At 37.8% G+C, this 24,265-nt stretch overlaps 1 protein-coding gene across 5 annotated transcripts in view; it reads right to left on the bottom strand.

Annotated features, from left to right (window-relative positions):
- Positions 1–6,803: 6,803 nt before the first annotated feature.
- Positions 6,804–24,265, bottom strand: part of LOC113066271 (phospholipid-transporting ATPase IB-like) — a 47,927-nt gene continuing 30,465 nt past the window's right edge. For all 5 annotated transcript variants that reach the window (XM_026238120.1, XM_026238121.1, XM_026238123.1 and 2 more), the window contains 13 exons: positions 23,785–23,957; positions 21,638–21,821; positions 21,304–21,414; positions 19,703–19,777; positions 19,056–19,178; positions 18,477–18,555; positions 18,318–18,379; positions 16,214–16,270; positions 15,029–15,136; positions 11,961–12,049; positions 11,718–11,822; positions 8,778–8,869; positions 6,804–8,016 (listed from right to left, as the gene is read on the bottom strand). In XM_026238120.1, the coding sequence (XP_026093905.1) occupies positions 7,922–8,016; positions 8,778–8,869; positions 11,718–11,822; positions 11,961–12,049; positions 15,029–15,136; positions 16,214–16,270; positions 18,318–18,379; positions 18,477–18,555; positions 19,056–19,178; positions 19,703–19,777; positions 21,304–21,414; positions 21,638–21,821; positions 23,785–23,957 (1,353 nt within the window). In that variant the 3' untranslated portion in view covers positions 6,804–7,921. The remainder of the gene's footprint in view (positions 8,017–8,777; positions 8,870–11,717; positions 11,823–11,960; positions 12,050–15,028; positions 15,137–16,213; positions 16,271–18,317; positions 18,380–18,476; positions 18,556–19,055; positions 19,179–19,702; positions 19,778–21,303; positions 21,415–21,637; positions 21,822–23,784; positions 23,958–24,265) is intronic.

The raw sequence follows: 24,265 nt of genomic DNA, 5'->3' as shown, positions 1-24,265 counted from the left end.
AACAAGTTTAAGTTAAACTAAACTAAATCTGAAATAAAGGTTAAATAGAAATATTTAACTTAAGCTTATAAAAATGTCAAAACTGCTTGGTTAGAAAAAAAATTCTAACAAAAGAAAATATGTTGCCTTGGCAAATAACTAAAGTTTAAGTTGAAGTATTAAAGTTAAACAAAAACTGAATTAAAAATAAATTTAAGCTAAATAAAAATATTAAAATAAGTAAAATATGGCAAAAGCAAGACATAATTGCTAAAACCGAAACTAAAATTAAAGTGGAATTTGAAAATAAAACAAAAACCAATTCAAAATATTAATTAATAAATATAATAGTATATAATATAATACTTACAAATATTAGAATAATATTAAAATAAGTGATAATAGTGTTGTTTTTTTTGGACTCCACTGACTTTTACTGTATGGAAAAAAATAGTTTTTTTTAGAATATCGTCTATTGTGTTCCACTGATTGGAATGACATGAGTTTGAGTAAATGTTGACAGAATTTTTATTTTTTGGTAAACTATCCCTTTAAACTTTGAGGTAGGAAGGTTTCTACCCCTATAGGAAAAAGTAGCAGTCTGTCCTGACAGGGAACATGTCTGTTTCAGCTGTTTCTGTGAGCAATTTCACATCAGATCGATTTTTGTGTACGATATGTGTGTTTGTGAAACTGAATGAGTATTTGAGGTTGAATGTGTCTCTCTCTCTGAGAGTAGGGTGATATGTGTCTTTTACATATTAAATATATTAATTATAATGAATATCTTTAGAGACTGTTAAGTGACACTGCATGGGTTGTTTGTAAGAGATGCTGAGTACTGCTGTCAGCGGTATATGTGGCGCTTTCAAATGAAGACATGCAGCTAATGGCTAAAATAAACCCGAGTGCTCCTGTTACACATGGCCTTTAAGCACTCAGACTTTCATCACTCTCAACACTCATGACCAAACTGAGACCAAGGGCTGCATGCATATATCTTTGCATAGTTTCCATGCTAAGTGTTTGCACTCAAAGAAAAACATTTAGTCATAAAACTCTATGCACATGTTCATATTTCTTTTAAATATAGTAGATCCTGGAACCCATGCTGAATTAAGCTGAGTTGACGTCATAATTGAACAGCTATAATTTATATGTACTGTATATAGTGGATTGGTACGATTTTGAAAGAAATCATCTAGGCACACAGAGGCTGCATTTATGTAATAAAAAATGCAAAACATATATATAAAGGTAATACTGTGACGTATTATCAAAATTTTTATGATTATTTACCAATTTTTTAATGTCATTTAATGCTGTGATAGCAAAGCTGAATTTTCAGCGTCATCACTACATTCTTCAGTGTCAAGTGATCCTTCCGAAATCATTCTAATTATGCTGATTTAATGCCCAAGAAAAGTCAAAAACAGTTATGTAGCATAATATTTTTGTGGAAATGTGTATCACACATCTTTTTAACTGTGATACAACAGAAGATTGAAATAACTGTCAAAATAAGTATTTTGTAACATTAGAACTGTCTTTACTGCCATTTGATCAATAATGAATCCTTGCGAAATAAAAGTATTAATTTCCCTCCAAAACATAAAAAGAAAAAAATCGAATTACTCTAAAAGATAAACGTCATTTTGCTGGTCTCTCTGAGGGGGTGCTGATAATGAGTGACAGTAAGTTATGGTGCCTGGCTGTCAACATAATTTAGATGAAAAAAAAATTTAATATTCCTCTAGTCGTTGAAAGTTCAAAAGACATTTACAGGCTCTTAACAAGTGTAATAGAGTAATGTTAACAGGCTCTACATGACATGTTCCACCGTGAAGGAAATCATCAATTTTGTGGAAATTGTTATTGTTAAAATTACACATACTGCACCAAGTATTACTTGACATTTTATTATAAATATACTTCTACTAATTTATGGTTATTAAAACACTTGATTTAATTACCTTGAACAAAACCCAAACCTCAGAACTGACTTTATGTCATTGTGCATGATGAAAATTGAACAGTGTCTTGTGTAATTAAATAGTCTGCATGCAAACATTTAAGGCCACAGGACAGATGTGTTGAGTCAGTAATATTTGTTTTGCACATGCGCATATGAGACACGATGAAAATTGAAAGCTATATCTATATAAATATTACATGAAAGTGCTAAAACACAAATAGCTTTTAATTTAACTTTTTGAACAAGAGTCTTTAAACACATTTAAAAGAATGCGTCACTAGTCACACTTTCCATCTAGACAAGGCATGTCTGCAACTATGTTATAAAACACACACACACAAAAAACACAATAATTGCATTTATTAATCAAGTCTGTCTGTGTTCTTGGCATGCATGTATATATGGAAACTTTAGGGTCAGACTAAAATGTAAGGAGTCTTTGGACAGAGTTGAAATGGATCCACATGGTGCTTGCTGAGGTGCAACAGGAATGGATTCTCCATATTGGAGGCAGTGGAGCTGGACAGAACTGGCTCAAATTCAGAGGCCTGGGTGTGGACATCTTAGCAATGAGGGATCACTGGACTGATGGAGTTTATAAGGTCACACACACACACACACACCCAGTTACATTAAGAATTAAATTAACATGTATGGGATTATTCTAAATATCCATTTGTCACTAGTTAATTCAGAGTACATCTGTGTAGTTTACCCTTCACATATTTTCTTTCACATACACACTAGCGTACTGATGTACCATGTGCTCTTTGGCAAGCTGAATGATTTGGGGTTTAAATAAGGTAAGATCTACACATGCTGTAAATGTGTTATTCCTCTCCTTTCTTTCCTGTCTTTAATCTTAAGATAACACTCCACCTCGGCTCATTTCCTTACCTTTAACTCTTTCTTTCTGAAGTGCACTTCAAACAAACCCATCCAGAGAACGCACAAATCAGACTCCACTTATAAGCCTGCTGGTGAATGTTGGCTTTCACTTTTCTAAGACAGCATATAAGTGAACCAAATCACACTAAGCTCATCTTTTAGCTCAGTAATTTTAAAACAATCTTTCTTGCTAAGCCTGTAAGCCCTTTGACACTTTCTCACATGGGCCGTTATTCAAAGTTTGGTAATCCCTTAAAAGCTTGATGAATGTATGGTGTAAATTCGAATGGCATTCATTAAATTCTGATATCATTTTCTCACCAGGATGAATCTGAAGCAATGAGTTCAAATCTAGCCAGCAGAAATGTCTTTTTTGTCATATATAAGTGACGCTGTGGTAGTGCAAGCCATGGATTTTCAGATTCACAATTGACTCATATGAACAGGTTCAGCATAAACTATTTCCCAGTACCATTTTAAAGGGTTGCATTCTTACAGACAGTGTGTAACTAGGAAATGATGTAAGCCGGTTGACAGTGAGGTCATTTGTGCACTGCATTCAACAATGGAAACAGAGACACCGGTGGAAGTCTCTCGAGAGTCGAGAATGATGATCAAGGCTTTGTTGAATCATCTGTGGATCCTCATGTGGCTTCGAAACCCAAAGGCAGAAGCACAGAGGTGGTTGCAAAGGGGGCAAGGTTCACCAGTTGTTGAAACAGGGGCAGCGCCAGTTCTGTGTCTGCATTGTCTTGCAGATCCTCTTCAAATGTGGTCGATGCTTTATTAATTCAGGCGTGCCAACTGGCTCGGTCATAGGCAGCAAGAACGATGTTAACAACAGGAGGATGGAGGATGCTGTGATCGGAGCTGTATTTGTGAGATTCACAATAATAGACATTGAAGGTCAACATATACATAAAGTGATTGAAAAAATTTAAAGGAGGACTAAGAATCTCCAACAACAACTGGCAGTGCTACATTTGCTACAAGTGCTTGCATTATCTATCGCCTTTCATTAGAAAATACAGAGAAAATTGCGGGCTCTTTTTGACTCCTGTAGAAACTGGCGAGAACCTGCCTGACAATATATCAAGACTGTGTAAAAAGGACCCTAGAAGATAGTGGGTTGAGTTTTAATGTTGTCAGTTAATGAAAGTCTGTGTTCAACATACAAAGTCTCATGTGTTGATTTGTCAACATACACAATACATTGGAACTATTTACCTCACATTTGGGCCATGTACCGACAGAGGAAGGAAATGCAGTGATATGCAATATCCAGCAATGTTTTCCAAAAAGAATTCCCCACAGTGATGCCAGGGATCCTCGCTGTCAGCATGGGAGCGATGGCGCACATGCACTTATACTGTGGGTTCTTTGCATGATTCCAATGGTGCAATCAGCTGTGCTTTCTTTAGCGCAGAAATTGCAATTTCATTGTCCAAGTGGGCTTCCCCAGGGCTGAGAGAGGAAATCCTTGTTCTCTTTAGCAAGGTGACAATTCAGTTGGTGTCATAAGGGAAGACGGCGAAAAATATTTTTCAACTGTTACTTCCTCTACCTAAAGAAAAGGGGGGTTTTCTGCCCTAGCTTAAGATTCATGACTGTTGAACCAGCACCAGCAACAGGTATTACACATTCAAAATGCTTATAATATGGCACCTGTCATGCCCTCTAGAATCCTTGAGTCTGAGGATGCTGCCCTGTGGTTGGTACTGGCATCAAAGAAGCGCATGTGATCTTTACCTGTGCTCTTGTTCAGATTGCCCGCCCTGTCAAATCTCTGACTCAGAGGAAGACAAGAGATGTCATGCTTTATACGAGTTGTATTCAGATCCATTGAACAGGCTTTGACCAAGCTTTTTGTTATTTTTACCAACTCAACCACATATGAAGCCGCTATTTAAATGTCGTCTTTTTTCATTGGTTTATAGAAAACGGTCTACATATGCCTGCTATGACTACTATCCACGTGGGGTTCTTGGGCGCTCTACGGGGGACGTGGAAACATCATCAGCATGCTTCATGATTTTTGTGCAGCTGCCAGTTGGGCATCACTTCACAAGTAATTTTGTATCATAATTTTTGACTAGACGTCATTGCAGCAGTGGTAGCTATGTCCATGCTTACCGCTTTTTACCGCGTGCTTATCGAGCTTTTAAACTGGAGGCCATCACTCCCTTGAAAAGAAAGGGTGCTGGTCCCTTGTTTAGTTCAGCAACTTTGCATGGTGTGAATACATGTCCCATAGCCATGTGTTGGTGCAGCTGTGGCCTAATGGTAAGAGAGTTGGACTTGTAAAACAAAGGTCGCAGGTTTGAGTCTTGATGTTGGCAGGAGTTGTAGGTTGGGGGTCAGTGAATGAACAGTGCTCTCTTCCACCCTCAATACCCATGGCTGAAGTGCCCTTGAGCAAGGAACGGAACCCCCAGTTGCTCCCTGGGCACTGGATATATAGCTGCCCACTGATCCAGGTGTGGGTTCACGGTGTGTTCACTTCTTACTGCTGTGTGTGTGTGCACTTGGATGGATTAAATGCAGAGTATGGGTTACCATTCTTGGCTAATGTCACGACTTTCACTTTTCTTTCACTTGTACCGAATGAACCGACTGAATGGGAACACGGAGTTAGGCATATAACTACTGTTTCCAGAAGGAGGGAAACAAGATACAACACCTCTGGGCCCTGCACAGACGGAGGCTCAATGATGAGCTGGACCGGACAAATGGAATTTATATGCTATGGGCAGGTAGCCCCGCCCACATCATCACTGGCCTTTCAGGCAGGAATAAAAGTTTCTTCAGTAAATGGCGCAAGAGTGCGATATCTCATAGTCATGTGTCTTAACTCGTTTCTGTTTCTGGGAACAGTAGTTATATGCAGAACACCGTTTCTAATAACTCTTCTCTAAACTGTAAATTGTTTTGTCTATTTGTAATTAACAGGCAGATATAGTTAGACATACAGTACAGACCAAAATTTTGGACACACCTTCTCATTCAAAGAGTTTTCTTTATTTTCATGACTGTGAAAATTGTAGATTCATACTGAAGGCATCAAACTATGAATTAACACATGGGGAATTATATACATAACAAAAAAGTGTGAAACAACTGAAAATATGTCATATTGTAGGTTCTTCAAAGTAGCCAGCTTTTGCTTTGATTACTGCTTTGCACACTCTTGGCCTTCTCTTGATGAGCTTCAAGAGGTAGTCACCTGAAATGGTCTTCCAACAGTCTTGAAGGAGTTCCCTGAGAGATGCTTAGCACTTGTTGGATCTTTTGCCTTCTGTCTGCGGTCCAGCTCACCCCTGAACCATCTGGATTGGGTTCAGGTCCAGTGACTGTGGAGGCCAGGTCATCTGGCGCAGCACCCCATCACTCTCCTTCTTGGTCAAATAGCCCTTGATGCCTTCAGTGTGAATCTACAATTTTCATAGTCATGAAAATAAAGAAAACTCTTTGAATGAGAAGGTGTGTCCAAACCTTTGGTCTGTACTGTAGCTCATATAGCTAACTGAAATAAGTTTAACTTCTAAAATAATTAAAACTGGACTAAATAACTGAAAGCAAAATAGAATATAAAAAAATTACAAAAGCAAAAATGAAAATGACAATATTTAACTAAAATGAAAACTTAGAAAATATCAGATTAAAATATAAAAATGATATACAGTACTCAACTTTTGAAGTGGATCTAAAAGTTGTCCTAAGACAAGAACTGATTTTGGATTTAGGACAATTTTGATGAAAGGTTTTAACCCAACTTCAAATATTGATTACTATACATGATAGCTTCTGCTCACCATATACTTTCATTGCACAAAAGAGTGGCATGAACATTTTTAATTTCTCCTTTTTTGTTCTATAGAAGAAAGTAAGTCATACAGGTTTGAACAAATGTAAAAATCATATTATCTTACACTACAGGACAACAATAACATGGCAAATATAAGGCTTAAAAAGAGAATGACAGAGTCACAAGTCCAGTTTATTTGACAAATCTGTCCAGAAATCCGACAGGTTGAGTGAAAGCAGACAACACAAAAGCTACAGCTGTGATCCACAGCGGCCACCGACTGGAACAGAGAGGGAATGAAAGGATAACTAGACCAAGAGAACAAGGAGACATGGAGATTTCTGATCTGGAAAAAGAGAGAGAATAATAGAGAGGCGCAGACGGAGAGAACATGAGCTCTAAAATACAGAGGCCGCCCTTAAGTAGAAGATTAGCTGAGACCGAGAGCGAGAGAAGGTGTATTTGTGTGTGTGTGGTAAGCTGGGAAGCTTCATGCTGCAGGGTGGGGGTTCCGCCTCCTGTGGAATCGCTGTGTGTTTTGGCAGCCTCACTGGATGGGAACGGTACATGCGTGTGGGTGCATGCGTGTGTCTGCGGCATCTGTAAGCCACACCTCCCCCATCTCAGGTCTGCAATGGGCATTCCTCCAGAAAGAGTGTATGCATGTGGGTGGCTGTTTTGTGTTTGTTTAGAGTGGCCTCCCCTCCTGCATCGCCGGGGTGATGACAGAAACGCCAAACTCCGATCTCTGGAGATGCAGATGCTAGGACTTAACAAAAGCACACACATGCAGACACACTGAGAAGCGCAGAAAGCCGCCCCACAACCGGCACACACATGACGGATAAGAGCGAGTGCAACAGACGAGCTATATGCACATCCTTTTTGATATATACGCTCACATAACATGAAAGTGCAGATGCAAACACGCACCTACACGATATAGAACCAAATGCAGCATTCTTGTGACTCGTGATACAGACACCATTGTCTCTGGCTTCCGTTTCTGGATGCTACTTGGCTCCTTTCGCCTGTCCATTCATGTCTAGTGCATTTCGACTGGCCGTTTCGGTGTGAGAATATGCCCGCCCAACTCAACCCAACCCTCTGTTTCCCGTAAATCCAGTCCCTCATTGGGAGGCGGTGTGTTATGTAGCACGGCCGAATGCTGCGCTAGCTGTGCCCAGTTCAGTTTAGTTCATCTTAAAGGCCACAGCAGGATCACCCAACACAGTTGTCAGTAAAGTCTCTACCAGCTGTCGCTGTAGCTTCAGCTACAGACTGGGCCGCTGACGGGTGGTGTCGTAGGAGCGAACAACCTGGGACTGAGACACCACACCATGCTCCTCCTGTGAGAACGCATATCCATCTATTGGGAGACAGAGAGAGAAAACAATAGTTAGCCTTTATTATAGGGATATTTGCATGTGTGGGATTGCAAAGCACACACTGTACAGCTGTGCTGTCGATATACAGTTGTTTTTCTCACAATATTTAATTGATACTTCATATTAGTGGCGAATAGATAACACTGATAATAATTCAAGTGGGTCTGAAAATGAAAGCCATGATGTTGCAGCTGTAAAACTGAGATTAAACATAAGTTATAATATAACATTTCTATATTAGCATTTTATGTTTAAAGTTTAAATGGATAGTTTAAAACCATACACACACATATATACATATACATATATACACACACATACATACTGTATATACATATACACACACACACACGTATATATATATATATATATATATATATATTTACACTACTGTTCAACAGTTTGAGGCCAGTAACTTTTTTTTTCTTTTTAAATAAATTGATAATTTTATTCAACCAGTACACATTAAAAGTCAGAGTAAAGAAATTCTTTATGTTACAAAAATTTTTTATTTCAAATAAGTGCAAACATAAAAATGTGTTTTTATCCCAAACAAGGATATGTGGAAAACTTATGATACAGAAAATAAAACTTTTATCTGATTACTCAAAGTGATTTTTTCATTTGTTCGGAAAAGAAACTCAAGATGCTGTCGGCTCTGTTGCAGTCGCAATCCCGCAGGTTCTGCAGATCTCAGTGGGTAGGAAATGTCAAAAAAGGCACAAGAGGAACATGCACTTACGTGACACGGTCTGCTGCACAGAGTTTGAGCGTCCCACGCTGGAAGGCGTTTTCCTGAAGACCCTTGTCAGCAGGTGGGCACGCTCGTTCAGACTGGACAGACAGAGACAGATGAGTTAAGCCACCAATCACAGCACGTTTAGGCCCCGATCAGACAGAACGCTTTTTTTGCAATGAGAGGCACCTTTAATAATTTCTTTAATTGTTTTCTTTTGGCAGTGTTTTGCACGCTGTTTATGTGCCTTGGGCACCTCGCATTTTATCCACCTGTTGCGTCTAGTGTATTTGTAGGAGCACTTCAGTGCCTGAAGTAAAATAATGTAAATTAAATTTAAAAAAGAAAAGGTAGTGTGGTGCCTCTCGTATTTTCAAACCTGAAAAACGCGTTCTGCTGATCAGGGCAGTACACACTTGACAGCTAGAGGTCAAAATCACATGCATTTCAATAACACAGTCCTCTACTCTGCCGCATGGCCATCCTGGCAAACAACACACTCTTAATGATACTCACTCGAGCAGAACACACATTTACACCCACATACTCTCACAATTCAAAGAAATGGCTTCCCTTAGCACTCCTAAACAACATTAAACTTTCCAAAAACATCTCCTCGAATATTTCCACAGCACTAAATCCTCAAGCTTTCCAATCCTTCAAACAAAACCGATCGATACGAGAAGCATTCAAAAGCGCTTTAATCTTAAATTCATGCAGCCAATAAAGAAGTCTGTGGTAACTTAATTAAATGGCAAAATTTCAATCCTGGAAACGGAATCTGACTCCATTGTGCAGTCAGTTTCGGAATGAGGAGGAATCAAAGGAACCTGACCCCATCTTTGATAAAAAACGTTCCATGTAGAACAATCAGACTACGATGTTTCCCTGTAAATCAGATGAAAGCGATCTTTCCCCTCATCCATAAAAGAAAGAGTGATCTGAAAACCAGTTGTTATGGAGGAAGGCCAAACTTCTCAAGGTTACACCTCAAGCTCATATTGTGCTACGAAGGGGACCGTTTGCACTGTTATCATTGGGAAGGACGTGGCGTTCATATGGCTGCGTTGTAAAGAATTCTGTATATGTATATGAGATATGGCAAAACATCAGCCAACGAAAACTATGTCTGCAAAACAGATGACCGGTTGAAAGACGGGGATGATGAATGGATAAATAAAGAAATAAAAGGATGGAATGACGCATAGGCTTGGTGGTAACCGGAGCTCTTTCTTCCTCTGGAACGTGGACAATTCTTGGAATATCAAGACAGCTGTTTTGATTAATCAAATTTTCAATAACTTATTTTCCTCAAACCGTCCCCACACGTATGAGTCCAGGTTTGGCTTAGAGTTTGGAAAATACTTAGCTTTTGTCCGGCAGGGCTAGTTGGGGTCTTTTTGGGTAAACAAAACTGCAAATGTAAACGCCTGATATACTCTTCAATTGTGTCAGCCTCCGCCCGACGATGCCGAATTCAAGCTGACGTTTAATCATTCAGCGGATTTCTACACTCGTTCAGGATGACTTACAACCATTATGCTTTTTACAGCTGGATATTTACTGAAACAAATGAGGTTAAGTGTTCTGCTCTGGGGGGATGAGGGGGTAAACCCAAACAGGGCTTATGGCCAACATCCCTCTGATTAGAAGTCCATTCTGTCAACTCCCTGGCCATAAATTAGCGGACTAAAGACCACAAAAAACTCTAAGGTATTACAAAAAAAATAGCATGAGACTACACGTCTGTCTGCCAAATCCTGTCTCATACAGGGCTGTACACCAAATGGATAAATGTAGAGTAATATCTCTGGGCTAAACTGTTAAATCCATGCGATCGCTCCACGCAGTCATCCTCAAAACCACAAACACACAGTATGAAAACAAACACATGCAAAGAGCTACGATCTTAAGGAAGCTACACACACCCAGTGCTTATAGCTAGGCAAACCTGACCAGCTCACGGCCGCCTGACATCGATGGAACGTGAAATGGAAAGAGAAAAGTAAAAGAAAGATGATGATGACGATGGTGAACATAGGAAGGTTGAGGGATGGAGGAAACAGGTCACTGCACATCCTACAGAGAGATTGAGGCAGCTGGTTCTACCTGCACATGCCTGCCTTTGACTCTATGAGGCCTGTGGGTGTTCAGGCAGGGGTTAGTGGATCACAATGAACACAAATGCAGTCTCTTTCACAGACACGCATCCACAAATTAATTCAGAAACAACTTTAGGACATAAACAAATCCTGAACACAAATCAATCAGCTCCGAAACCTAGTGAGCTTCCTCTGAAGGCATTTTAAAGCAGTTTCAAAAAGATACCTTCGTTGTGACAAACTGTAGAGTATCATTGCATGTATTCTTCACAGAGAACGCAACAATGTATTGCATGTATTTTCAACAAAATGTCATTGTAAATTAATTTCATTACTAGAAAATGGTATATTAAATTAATTGTCATAAATGTCTTAATATAAATGTAAAAAATTTATAAGTAAAAATAGTCAATAATGATCAATTATATATACTTATATATATTATTAGTGATAATAACAAGAATAAATCATTATTAAAATTTTTATTGATCAATTATTTAAAATATTTACATTTAAGTGAAAAAAGATGATGGACAAAGCAAGAGAATCTTTTTTTGTTGTTGTCTATTTTACTTATTTTTATTGTGTGCTTTGATACTATTTATATTTACTCTTCAAGTATTGTGTCGTTTTCTCTAGCATATATACTTTGCTGTTTGTATGAGGTTGCTGCCTGTGTTCAGTCACTTTCATTACAGTTAGTATTAAACATATAAATAACATAACTAAAAAAAAGTATGCATTTCCCTCAATCTATATTAAAACAACTTGTAAATCAGCTTGAGGTATTACAGGGGAGTTTATAGAAAGGCGGGAATACATCAAGGCATATTCAGGGACATACCTGCGGCCGCTGGCATCTCTGAGGACAGCTGCCCCAGGGTCCACAGCCCGAGCTTCCAGTTCCTGCACCTCCTCTAAAAGAGACTTCCTCACTGTGCGCCGTCCTCTGCATGCAGACATACACAAGCAAGACAAACTGAGAAACTAAGACTGTTTCTGCGAGTGACTAACATATAATGTGAAATCGCTCTGTATTTTCTCAATAAATAGACTGATGCGTGTATGTGTGTGGTACATTACTCACGCGCTCCACACCACATCTTCGAGTAAACATGCTGTTGGCATCAGTATCAGGCCCAGCCAGAAGCTCCAGCACTGCATCACCCTGCCAGCCTAAAACAAAGAGAAACGCATCATCCATTTGAAATCAATGCTCTGCAAACCTCGCAGCACCCAATCAATGCTGGATTTCCCTCTCCTTGCAACAGCTGTTGACTGTGAGAGTTCAATTACCACGTTTGCCTACCGCTACGGTCTACTGTTTGTTCTAGTTCTTCCTCCCAGTCTCCGTTTAATGGCCCAATTAAAAGTATCTTTTTCCACGCTAATGTGTAATGACTAATACTATACATTACCTATGTGCAGGAAGACTAACTATAGTAAGAGCTTTATTCCTATAGCTATATGTGCTATAAACACACAGGAAAACAGCCACTATCTTACGCTCTTTAATTTTTTTTATTAATTAATTAATTTATTATTATTGTATTGTGATAAGTTCATATGTACTGTGCAGTTGTCTTTGTGTTTCATGCACACTGACTGTGAAAATTAATTTCTTCTCTGAAGAAACAGAAATCTTCTATCTATTCTGTTAAATTCTATTCTGTTCTGTTCTATTCTACTCAAAACAACTGTTCTAACCGGTATAAAACCCATCATATATACGCCAAATAAATCTATACACTGGATATGTATCTATGGATGATGTATCTATACACTATATATATATATATATATATATATATATATATATATATATATATATATATATATATATATATATATAATGTGTGTGTGTGTGTGTGTGTGTGTAAAATTGTATTTATCAATTTATATATTTTATTTAATTGTATTTATTAATATATTAATAGTATTTATTACATAATTATTTCACATTCAATATAATGTATACAGTATATAATGTTTTTTGGACACTAAAGTATCACTTATGTAATTTAATGTAAATATCAATACAGCCAATGTCAGCTGGTTGATAGCTGATATATCAATCTATGGATAATCATATTTTAGTATGAGAGCATTGCATTTGTTCCACTTTTTTAGTATTAATCGATCTGATTGAAACAACTTTTCCAGGAATATATTTTTCTGAAGTGACTTTTAATGTTAATTTAACAGACAGAAGAAAACTTCACGGTGTGCAATCAAGGGACCCCAGATTTAAGGATCCTCCACAGCTGATGTCACCGATGGAATCTACTAGACTCCGAAAACCATTAGACGGCGTCCTCTCGCAACAGCTGCACATACCCCCCCCCCCCCCCAGACCAACCCTCACGAATTCTCAGACGAGCAGACGCACAAAAATACACACACTGATATACATTGCTGGAAAAACATGCAATGTGTGCTCCCAGCTTGGCCTGCACGAAGAGATGGAGAGATGAAAAAATGAACGGCTGGACGGAGAGGGGAAAATAAAGCCAACGCTGTAGGGTAAAGAGCGAGGGATGTCCCATCTCTCTCTCTCTCTCTCTCTCTCTCTCTCTCAGAGAGCAGCTGTGGTGATACTCGAGCACATTCCTGATTTCTGACACAAATCGAATTAATGGGCCAGGGGCTTCAGAGAGCTCTATCCAACCCCCGACCGCTCTACACTCCCAAAGCATGCACACACTAACTTTGCTAAAAAATTTATTGAGTCGCCCCCATGTGTAGCATTTTAGGGCACCGTAGGCACACTTTCAATTATGCTGCCTCCTGAGATGTAGGTATTACAATCCCTGAAAGAACTGAAATATTACTCTGTAAAATATCCAAGATGGTGGACAAAGCAAAAAAACAAAACAAAAATTATAGAAATAACACTCAAATTTGTATTATTACTAAATTGTGATCATACTAAAATCTGTTAATGTGTAAATTGTAATAAATTTTTTTTTCAAACTTAAACATTCTTTTTTATGTAACAAATATTTATAAAAAAATAACATTTTCAATACAAATGTTATTTATCTTTTCTTAATATATATTTATTTTGCTTAATATTTTTTTTTAATTCCACATGTACATATCATTTTTGGAAGGGTGGTCTTTTTTTTCAGAGAAATGCTAATTATGAATGTAATACAATACTAAAATATATATGTATATGAGATAATAAAACATTTCTACAAGTAAATAAATAAGTATATAATAATGTTTTAAATATGCTATACATAATCATATTTTCTACATATTTAAGGAATAGCATTAATACATAAAATGTTAATTATAAATATAATTAATACAAAATGTACCTTTTTAATTTTATATGTAATTTTTGTAGTAAAATTACATGCATAAAAAAAATTTCTACACATAATTTCATTTCATTATGTATAAAAATCACATAAGCAATTTAATAGGAATAAATTAAAAATATATATGTATGTATTGTTTTATATATGTTTGAAGAGGAGAAATGTTGGTTCTAAATACATGGCAATGCAATAATAAAAGGTGAAAATACAAATGTAATAATAATTTGAACAATCTATATAAATAAAAAAATACATTATATTCCATTTTTTGGGAGTTATATGCTTATTTGTGTTTTGATTTGTTAGCATAGTAAAATGCTAACACCAGTCTCCAATTTCTATCAGTTGAGTCAAGTCTCCCATGATACACGAGGCATGTTACTATTATAACATACAAGCATTTACAGAGTGTTTTAAATGAGTACTTGGCATGTTCCATTTCAGTTAGGACGCAGCCTATGTTGGCAACAGAGAGCGAGGCGACTCACTTACATTATGGAACAGAGCCACTGTGTGTATGCTGTATATATCCCTGTGAGGGCAGGGCCAAAAACCTTTCTCGAGTATTCCTCATTCATACACACAGACGTCTGTAGCGTTGCACAAACCAACACACCCGCTTAACTCAACACTTCCAGGTTAGGCCGTAAAAGCCAGGGGCTCGGGTGACTGTGTGGCAGGTGCAGGGAGACTGTGAAATGGGACATAAATCTGACACAGAACACCCAGAGAGCAAGATGTCAAGGCACCGGGCAGCAGTCAGATACAGGAGTTGTGTTAGAAAGCACAAACATGAGTAGGTGTGTGTGTGTATTTGTGCACTCACCTGGCCCAACATATCTGGTGCTATAGGAATAGTTGGCCAAATCGCAGAATAGACGGCAAAAAACAACATCCAGAGCACCATGCTGCCCCATACAGCCAAATGAGAAAACTAGAAGAGAAAAACAGGCCATGGTCAGTTTCACACTGAATATAGACTTCTTCAACTGTAAAGGACACCGTGTGAATTCCAATGCCGCTCTACTTCATCACAAGATCTGGTGTGAGGACAGCTGAACGGACGTCTCCTCAACACACACGGCAGCAGGACAGAGAAATGTCCTGACATAGCAGCATGTTCCCCCCATCTATCTAAAGCACTTCCCAGAATTTCTATGACCTTCCTTTAGAATTAGCTGCATCATGTCAAGTGCAAAGTGTTGTATAATGTGATCTCCTTTCAATTCAAACGTAACAGATGGAATTAAATAAATCTGATGCATCAAACAATGCTTTTATACACTGCACATGAAATGCCTTACACAGTTTTATGTTTAGTTTTTTTCAGTACAAATAAAAAAAATATTATCAAATTAAGCAAAATGACTTTATATAATTATTTTTGTTCAGAATTTTTTTTTTTAAGCCTAAACATATTTCACGTTGATACATTTTTCAGAAAACTAGACTTACTATCTTTAGTCATTTTGCTTCTCAAGCTAATTGGTCTTGATTTAAGTTATTTGTGTGTGGAAACAAGACAAAAATACTAAGAAAGACAATTATTTTTGCAGTGAAACTTGACACATTGTCAAGTGCAAATTGTTCTATACTGTGATCTATTCATTCAGACATAACAAATGCTTTGTAATATTCAATACATTAGACCTGTCAAATTAAATATTTTTTTTATATTTTAATATAAAGTATTTTTGTCTGGTTTTCCAGTACAAATATTTACAACTTCTCACATCATGCTAATTAAGTTAAGGTAGTGAATCTTGTTTTCTGAAAATGTTGTCATTTTTCTTAGCCCATGACATATTCTTTCCTGTTTTAAGCATTAACTCACTTAACTTGACTTTTTTAGACAACAAGGCAAGACAAGAATATATTTCAAGTATATTTGCTTCTAAAATTGTATAAACGTGACATCTTTTTATTTCAGATGAATGCTCATTGCTTTGATCTCAGATGGCAGACGATGAGGAGTGTGTGTGTGTGTGTTGAAGGATGGGGACTGACGTACCTTTGTCCATGCTGTAGTCTCCATACCCGCTTTTAGACATACAGTAACCACTACATACTGCAGAGAGAGAAAGAGAGAAAGAGTCATGATATGCACTCATCATCCTGATTAAACGCTCAACTCAAAAAAACAGACGAGGGCTTTCACACAGGCATCGACTTACTATCGCCTCTAGCAACACACACTGCTTAAAAACACAATTACACACATTTAGCCCTTAAAGTAATCACTCGTACACACACACACACATAAGCCTGCGAGGAACAGAAAAGAAATACCAGCACACAAAGACTTCACTCCTCAAGGGACTCATTCATTACTGTCTTAATGGCTAGCGTCTAGTATCCCCTCCAAAAACCCCAACGTACTGTATTTAATAGTCTGGGCTGCACACATACACGGCCTCATTTCTATAATGGACGGCCTAAAGCACAACACAACAACAGAGAGAGCTATATGCAAAATTCAGTTCACTGACTGGCTAGTGGAGAGGTCATAGTAGTGATTTAGAGATGTTTTTTTAGGGTTGCAGTCTGTGTTTAATGTGATTTGGACAAATGCTCTGATATAATGAGACACATCTGAGCATTTTCTGTGCAGGCTGCATGCAAATCAAAGCATGGTCAGCATTGTGTGATTCATGAAATGATGAACTGACTGCAATTTGTTTAAAAGACTCAAGAGAGTGATTCTGTATGATTAATTATTTGCCTTAACAATTACTTAACTGACGGGATCTTTGATGACACGTAATTAAAGCAAAAACATAAAAAAAAGAGTTTTGTTGAAATTTAAGATCAATTGGGTTAACTGGTTAACTAGCTTAACTAGACTTATTACCAAATTGTTGTGTTAACTTTAATATTTTATGGAATTTTGTGTTTTTTAATAATCCATTTCACTCTATTGTATATAAATTATAGATAAGTTCTATAAAGGGCAATGAGAATTGTTCTTTTAAGGCAGGGTGTCAAAAATGTCTCAAGACCCCCCCATGTACTTTTCCATTCGGTTGCACTCCTTCCAGGTTTTAACAACAAGAACAAGATCTATGTGAACAACCCATAAAAAAAAACGATGTGATGGTGTAGGGACTTAAACCAGCATTACTATACAGGGAGTGTTCATGCAAAAATGAAAATTACTCAATGATTTACTCATGCTCAAGGCATCCTAAGTATATGACTTTCTTTCAGACTTCTTTGAACTATGGAAAAATAACACCCATTCACTGCCATTATAAACCTTGGAAGAGCCAGGATATTTTTTAATATAACTCTATGATTGGCTTCGTCTGAAAGAAGAAAGTCATATACACTTAGGATGGTTTAAAGGTGAGTAAATCATGGGGTAATTGTCATTTTTGGATGAACTGTCGTTTTAAAACTGATCATTTATTTAGATCAGGAATTTCCCAAACTTTTTTGTGAGCTGAACCCCTGAGTATCCCCTGATAAGGTAATATTTCAATAATCTAAGAACACATTTGCATGTTCATGGTTCTGTGATGTTGGTTAATGGTCAAATGACACATGCAGGCAAACAAATAGTAGTAATTGTATTATTTAAATATTTTTATTAATAAAAAAAAAATATACATATATTTTTTTTTTAGATGAACCGTTAATATTTTTAGCTTTTTGTAAAAAAAAAAAAAAAAAAACTCTTTAAAATGTCAATTTTTATTTTATTTTTATTTTTAGGTTATGTAGTAAGCACCACAAAAACTCATGCAGAAGTTTGAGCCCAGAAAAAGATCTAACTGAACCATTCCAAGCAATAAATAAGTTAAATGACTGTATAAACCATAAATGGTAGACTTGAAATGCAGAATTTGAGTCATAAACTGCCCACTAAAGCCAATGGTGAGCGGTCTTGTCGGATCTGATCAGTTCCCTCGCAGAGTTCCTGTCGTTTCCGCTCTGAGTTGTGGGAGAGTGTCACAAGAACTTTTTTCAAAAATAACCAGCAAAAAGAGACATTAACAAGTTTACATTGTAAACACTGGCGGCCAACGAATGGAATCAGAGTACTAGCAAGGAAATGATGTGTGACCTCACTGGCAGAGAGCTACAGCGCAGTAAATGCCCCGCTGACAACTCACCGTGTAGACGATGTTCCCCACGAACAGGTAGTCAACACTGTTGCCGTTGTCAAACGGAGTGTCTGAAGAGACAAAAAGGTTGATGAAATATACTCAAAGGTTTACACACTCGAGCTGGAGTGGTCTACATGTGTGTGTGCGAGTGCTTGCGATAGTTACCGTGCTCCAGAGCTTTGAGTGGAAACCAGAAGAGAATGATGGAGTGAATGAGAGCATTTATACAGTGACCCCAAAAGACCTGGAAAAGAGAGAGAGGAAGGGAGGGAGGGACAGAAAACAGGAACGGGAGAAGGGGAAAGTCAGTCAAGACAAACTAATGCCAAGATACACACAGCCCACACAAACAGTTTCTCTGCAACTGCACAGCTAGTGCAATGTCCCCCAGATCACCTCAAACACACACAAACACACACACAAACACTGATCCTCAGCTATAAATGAACGACTGTCTTATTTCAGCTTCATGAATCTCATTATTATCTGGATGGAAGCAGAGCGGTTTCTTGCACTCCTGTTTATCTATGGGAAAGTCTCAAGTCCAACAGTACGCTGATGTTGCTAACCACATCAGACGGTGATGATCAGTTATAACACATGATGTTGGCTAGCGTTATGATCATCATAACAGTCTGCCACTCACTGCAGACAGATTTATAAGTCTCAAGCTATTTGTAGTGTCAGTATGAGTAATTTGTGATTGAAATTGTGCATTCGTATCGACTACTGAAATCTTGGTACCTTAGTGTTAAACCCTTCTGCGTTCTGTGTGATGCGGTACAGCTGAGGGAAGCGTAGCATGTTCTGCTGACTGCACGGCCGGTCAACTATCCCCAGTGTGAAAGGAGGAAGAGCAGTAAAGATCTGAAAAACAGATGAACATTCAAGTGTTGCAGTATATTTTATACATATACAGAATGCATCTAAACCAAAGCGCAAACCACAATTGATTTGGAATGCTCTGATTGCAATGGATTACACTTAGCATGTTACAAAAGGTTTATATTTTCAATACAGTACATGCTGTTTTTTCTAACTTTGTATTCCTATTCTATTTATTCAAATACATTACATTTGAAAAAATATTGAAACAGAAAATGGTTATTTTAAACTGTAATAATATTATTATTTTTACTGCATTTTTGATCAAGTAAACATTAAAAGACACAAAAGCATTAAAATGAAATTATTTAACTTGGATGAAATTTCTCACATAATTTGCCTCAATGCATTCTGGGATAGTTTTTTCTATAAATGACACATGGGACGCTGCCAAACCTTTGTCAGGAGTGTACCTTTGATGCCTTAAAATGCTACATAGGTAGGCAGCGAACTATTTTTTTATGGAATGTTTGACTATAAAATAGACAAGACACGCATACACGTACCACATTATACAGGCCAATGCACCACCTCTCAAACAGGATCTGTCCAGAGAAACCATTTACAAACGCAAACCAAAGCTGAAGAAAAGAGAGATGGAAGTGTGTTAATAAATAATACAGAAGTGAAGATAAACAATACTACAAAGATACAACATCAAACTCAAGGCAGAGGTCAATCCATACAAACAAAAGCCTCCATACACACACACACACACACACACACACACACGTACACTTGCTGTCAATCCCCCACAATGTCTCTGCTACGAAGACAAAGACAGTATGTGAACTTTGACCTTTAAAGCTCTTCTTTGCAGGAAGCTAATCCCCAGTGAGACCCCTAAAACGCCCCTATCCCCAAAAAAGCGGGCAGGTGTGCATGGACAATCACATTCCACAAATATAAAGACATCTAAACATTTAACCTTTACGCAGCTCTTCCTGTAACACACACACATCGACACACAGGCAGGGTCCTCGGGTGAATGAAGGGGGCACTTTTCTGCACCTGCTGCCATTTTAGGAGGTGGCACAGCTGACAAATGCTCCAGCACACAGAACAGTGACCCTGTCAGTAAAGCTCACACCTTACCTAGCGTGCGCACACACAACACACACTTCCAGAGCGCTTGGATGACAGTGTATCTGGTATGCAGTTTTGAACTGGAAGGACCCAGCCAGTATAGATAGGGGTCAGCGGCTCTTTGTCTGTGTCTGTGAGAGTGTATGTGTATGTGTGATGGAAAGCAGAGACTAGAGGGGGCATCTCATTTATAACTGTCAAACACTTCCATAAACAGCTGCAAGCATTCTACTTAATGTACGCAAGGGTGTCGTGTGAAAAAAAGGCAAGCAAAATGAAAAAAAAAAACAGTGTGTGAGCATGTTTGTGTGTAAGTGGATCGGGGCTAATTTGATGACTGTCTTTAAAAAGTGATCTGAACTCATTCAACACATTCCAAAGGCAAACTATGATGTGTAAAGAAAACGTTTGCCCAAAAATAAATGAAAAATGGACTTGCATTCATGTCATTCCAAACACACATGACTTCCTTGAAATGTCTATTTTTAACATTGTATTCTATTTTAAAAAAAAGTAAATAAAAACAAAAATATATGAATGCATTTTACCAATATTTATTTTCAAATATATATATAAAAAAAAAAAAAATACACACACACATATATATATATATATATATATATATATATATAAACATACATATATATTACATACTCCTTGCCTGGAAATAGCTATTATTAAGTTCCCTTATGTTTCCAGGTTTACTTCTGAACTCATTTTATAGCTTTGTGTGAACAATTTACAATTTCTGAAAATACTGCCATCCACTGTTCTCACAACAAAACACATACCAGAGGATTTCTGAATCATTAATTTCAGACTTGGCACTCTTTAGTCAGTTTGTTCTGCTATTCAAACAAAGCATGGAACACACTGTATGGAAAGGGAAGTGTGAAATTCCTGTCTAAAATCTTCTTTTGTGTTTTAATGAGCATACAGGTTGGAAACATGAAGGCAGATGATGACAGAATTTTCATTTTTAAGTGATCTACCCCTTACACATTGCGATTTATGTACATACCTCTATGATGTACAGAACCACATTCTTGTAGAAGCAGTACAGGATGCATTTGGTGACCCGGTTGTAACTCCAAGCCCCGTGAACCAATAACAACTTCTCCAGGTATGAGAACTAAAGAGAGCGGGGTTGAGAGAAGAATTAGTTTGCCCGCAGGAACACATGTGATCCATTACTGCAGGAGCAGCTACCCGGATACAACAGCGCTGTGGGCAAAAGACTGCTGTGTGTTTTGTGTTGTGGCAGTGTAATTACATTTTTAAAGATGAGATGTGTGTGTGTGTGTGTGACCGAGCCACAGAATAATGAATTACATGAGTGTGCTTGTGTGTCAGACCTGAGCTATAGAGTAGTCAGATGAGTTGGTGGCTTGCATGCCCTCGTTCCCACTGATGCCCACTCCCACGTGTGCCGTCTGTATCATGCCCACATCGTTAGCTCCGTCTCCGATAGCCAGTGTGATGGCCTTCACATGCTTCTTCACCATGTCAACAATCTCGGACTTCTGCAACGGAGACACCCTGAAAGGAAAACATGACAGAAGTTACATCCCAGGAAACAACAACATCACAATTGAATACAATCTGCTTTATATGCATGTAAATAATGTCTGAATCTGTCCATTAAAGTGACAACATCATTAGACAGCAATAGAGAAGTGCCAAGTGACCAAGAGTTTTGGTGTCGTGAAAAATTTGGATGGGAAAGAGATTCCATTGGCTGAAAGAGCTTTTTTTGGGTACTCTATTCAGCGCCTGATTAGAAATCCTACAAATTTTTTTATGATGCATGGATTTTAATCAATGGATGGATAAACATAATGAGAGTATATAAAAAATACCTTCATTGAACAAAAATTTTGAGTTTGGAACATTGATGACAGAATTAGCATTTTTAAGAGGAACTGTTTCTTTAAGTTCTGACACAAAAAAAAAAACTGTATTTAAGATATAAATTGTAAAATTAAACACTTCATTTTATTAAAGTGTAGCTTTATAATTAGCTTTTAGCCCAGACTTTGTACACATACGTTCAAATACATATATATACATATATATAGATATTTTTTTTTTACATTTTGTAAGTATTGTTGGTGGATTATTTCTAATTATCTAGTTATCATAGTCATAGTTTGGTAACTCTATTGGTGTCTACAAAACAAAATAATAGTACAATTTTTTTAATATAATCTCCCAATAGAAGATGTTGGATCTGATTATGATTTCCAACAAAACGAATGACCATTGACATACATTCACTTTTATTCATTTAGCAGCTGTAACCCAACAAATGAGAAATGCTACAACATAAATACTAAACCAAAAGGACACCCGTAACATTAGAAGTGCTGCAAAAACAAAGTTTTCAAAATTGGCAAGAAAAGTGTGAGCTACTAGAGACGTATGATCTCTCTAATAGCGTGGGCATGGTATACTCATAAAAGTCGAAAATCGAAAAGACAAATCCCCCCCCAAAGCACTTTCTTATGTCATTTTGTTGATCGATTCCACCCTTTTTCCACTATAACTCTATACCTCACACAATCACAGTGAGCCGGGGGGAGATCTGAGGCAGTAGACAGATGAAAGGCTGGCTAATGTTCTTCATGGTGGAATTGAGCAGAAAATAAGAAGGTTAAAGCAGCTCTTTAAACAAACAGAGTGTGAACTCAGGAAACCATGCATGGAGCGCACATACAAGCACAGATGCAAACTTTCTCTTCAACACACACACATTTGTGCTCCTCTCTGCTGGCTGTCGGCGGATCTGTGTGGTTCGGGACAGTGTGGGGGGTGCTGCAGGGGTTTGTGGGGCCTTGGAGACCAAAGTCCGGATATGGACTTCATGCAACAGCAAGTCAGCAACTCCCTCTCACAGATGGAAACGCACTTTATTATCAAATCAGAACTGTCTGTGGCTCACTGCACGCTTATTTATATTCAGATTATGTTCGGATAAACATTTACAGTACTCAACAATGTGATGTGAAAGACTGCATTGTCTACCTGTGTGTGAGAGTGTGTGTGAGTGTATAATGACAGTAAGTGAGTCATTAGTTTGACATTTGCGCAGAGCTCGGTATATTACATTACCTCCGCATAGCCTCTCTGTTCCGGAAGCCAAGTGCTTATTTTCAGCAGTTATTAAGCCACTCAGGGCAAGACTCAACCTTTCATGAAGACGCACACACAAGATCATCCAAGCAGAGTAAAATCTATCATTTTGAGAAATAAAGGTAGATTTTGGGGTGGTGGGGGGGCTTACACACACACACACACACACACACACACACAGAGCTGTTCAATGCAAATGCCTGAATTAATACCCAAAATAAATAAAAAGAAGATCCCTTTAATATCTTAAATGTTTCGCCTTAACGATGCAATTAAATGGTGGGGAAACTGAGACTAATGCATTTGAAAATCTTATTAAAAAAGGTGAACATGCGTCATTTTTATGGGTGTTTGTGTCTATATACAGTACCTGCAGCAGATGACGGCCTTGCAGGACAGTGCAAGGTTGAGGAAGGACTGACGCACTTCGAAAGAGAGGGCGTATTTGAGTGTCTGTCCATCTATGATGAGCGCTAACTCGTTCTCCTTCCTCAGGCTGTCACCCAGCGAGGAGCAATGAGATGTTAGTGTGGCCCTGGTTGCCTGGGGGGCAAGAAAGGGAGAACATTTATGACCACACATACTAAAAAACCCATAAATATGTATATAACAATACATTCATATTTGTCAGTTTTACGGTTTAATTTCTCTACCATGTCTATTGCTATATAAAACCACTTCAATCCTTGCCTGAGAAACATGCCAGCACACATTTATTTCCCTAACAGTATGCTTCACATACTTCTCACGCACACACACACACGGATCACACGCACATATCAGAGCAAGAGCGTAATGCCAAAGGAAGTTGAAGGGGATGTTTTAAGTGGTGTCATTGGGGCTGTTAGCGC

The sequence above is a fragment of the Carassius auratus genome, chromosome 49, assembly GCF_003368295.1.
Source record: "Carassius auratus strain Wakin chromosome 49, ASM336829v1, whole genome shotgun sequence".
NCBI classification, from domain to species: Eukaryota; Metazoa; Chordata; class Actinopteri; order Cypriniformes; family Cyprinidae; genus Carassius; species Carassius auratus.
This window is presented reverse-complemented; position numbering and strand designations above follow the sequence as displayed.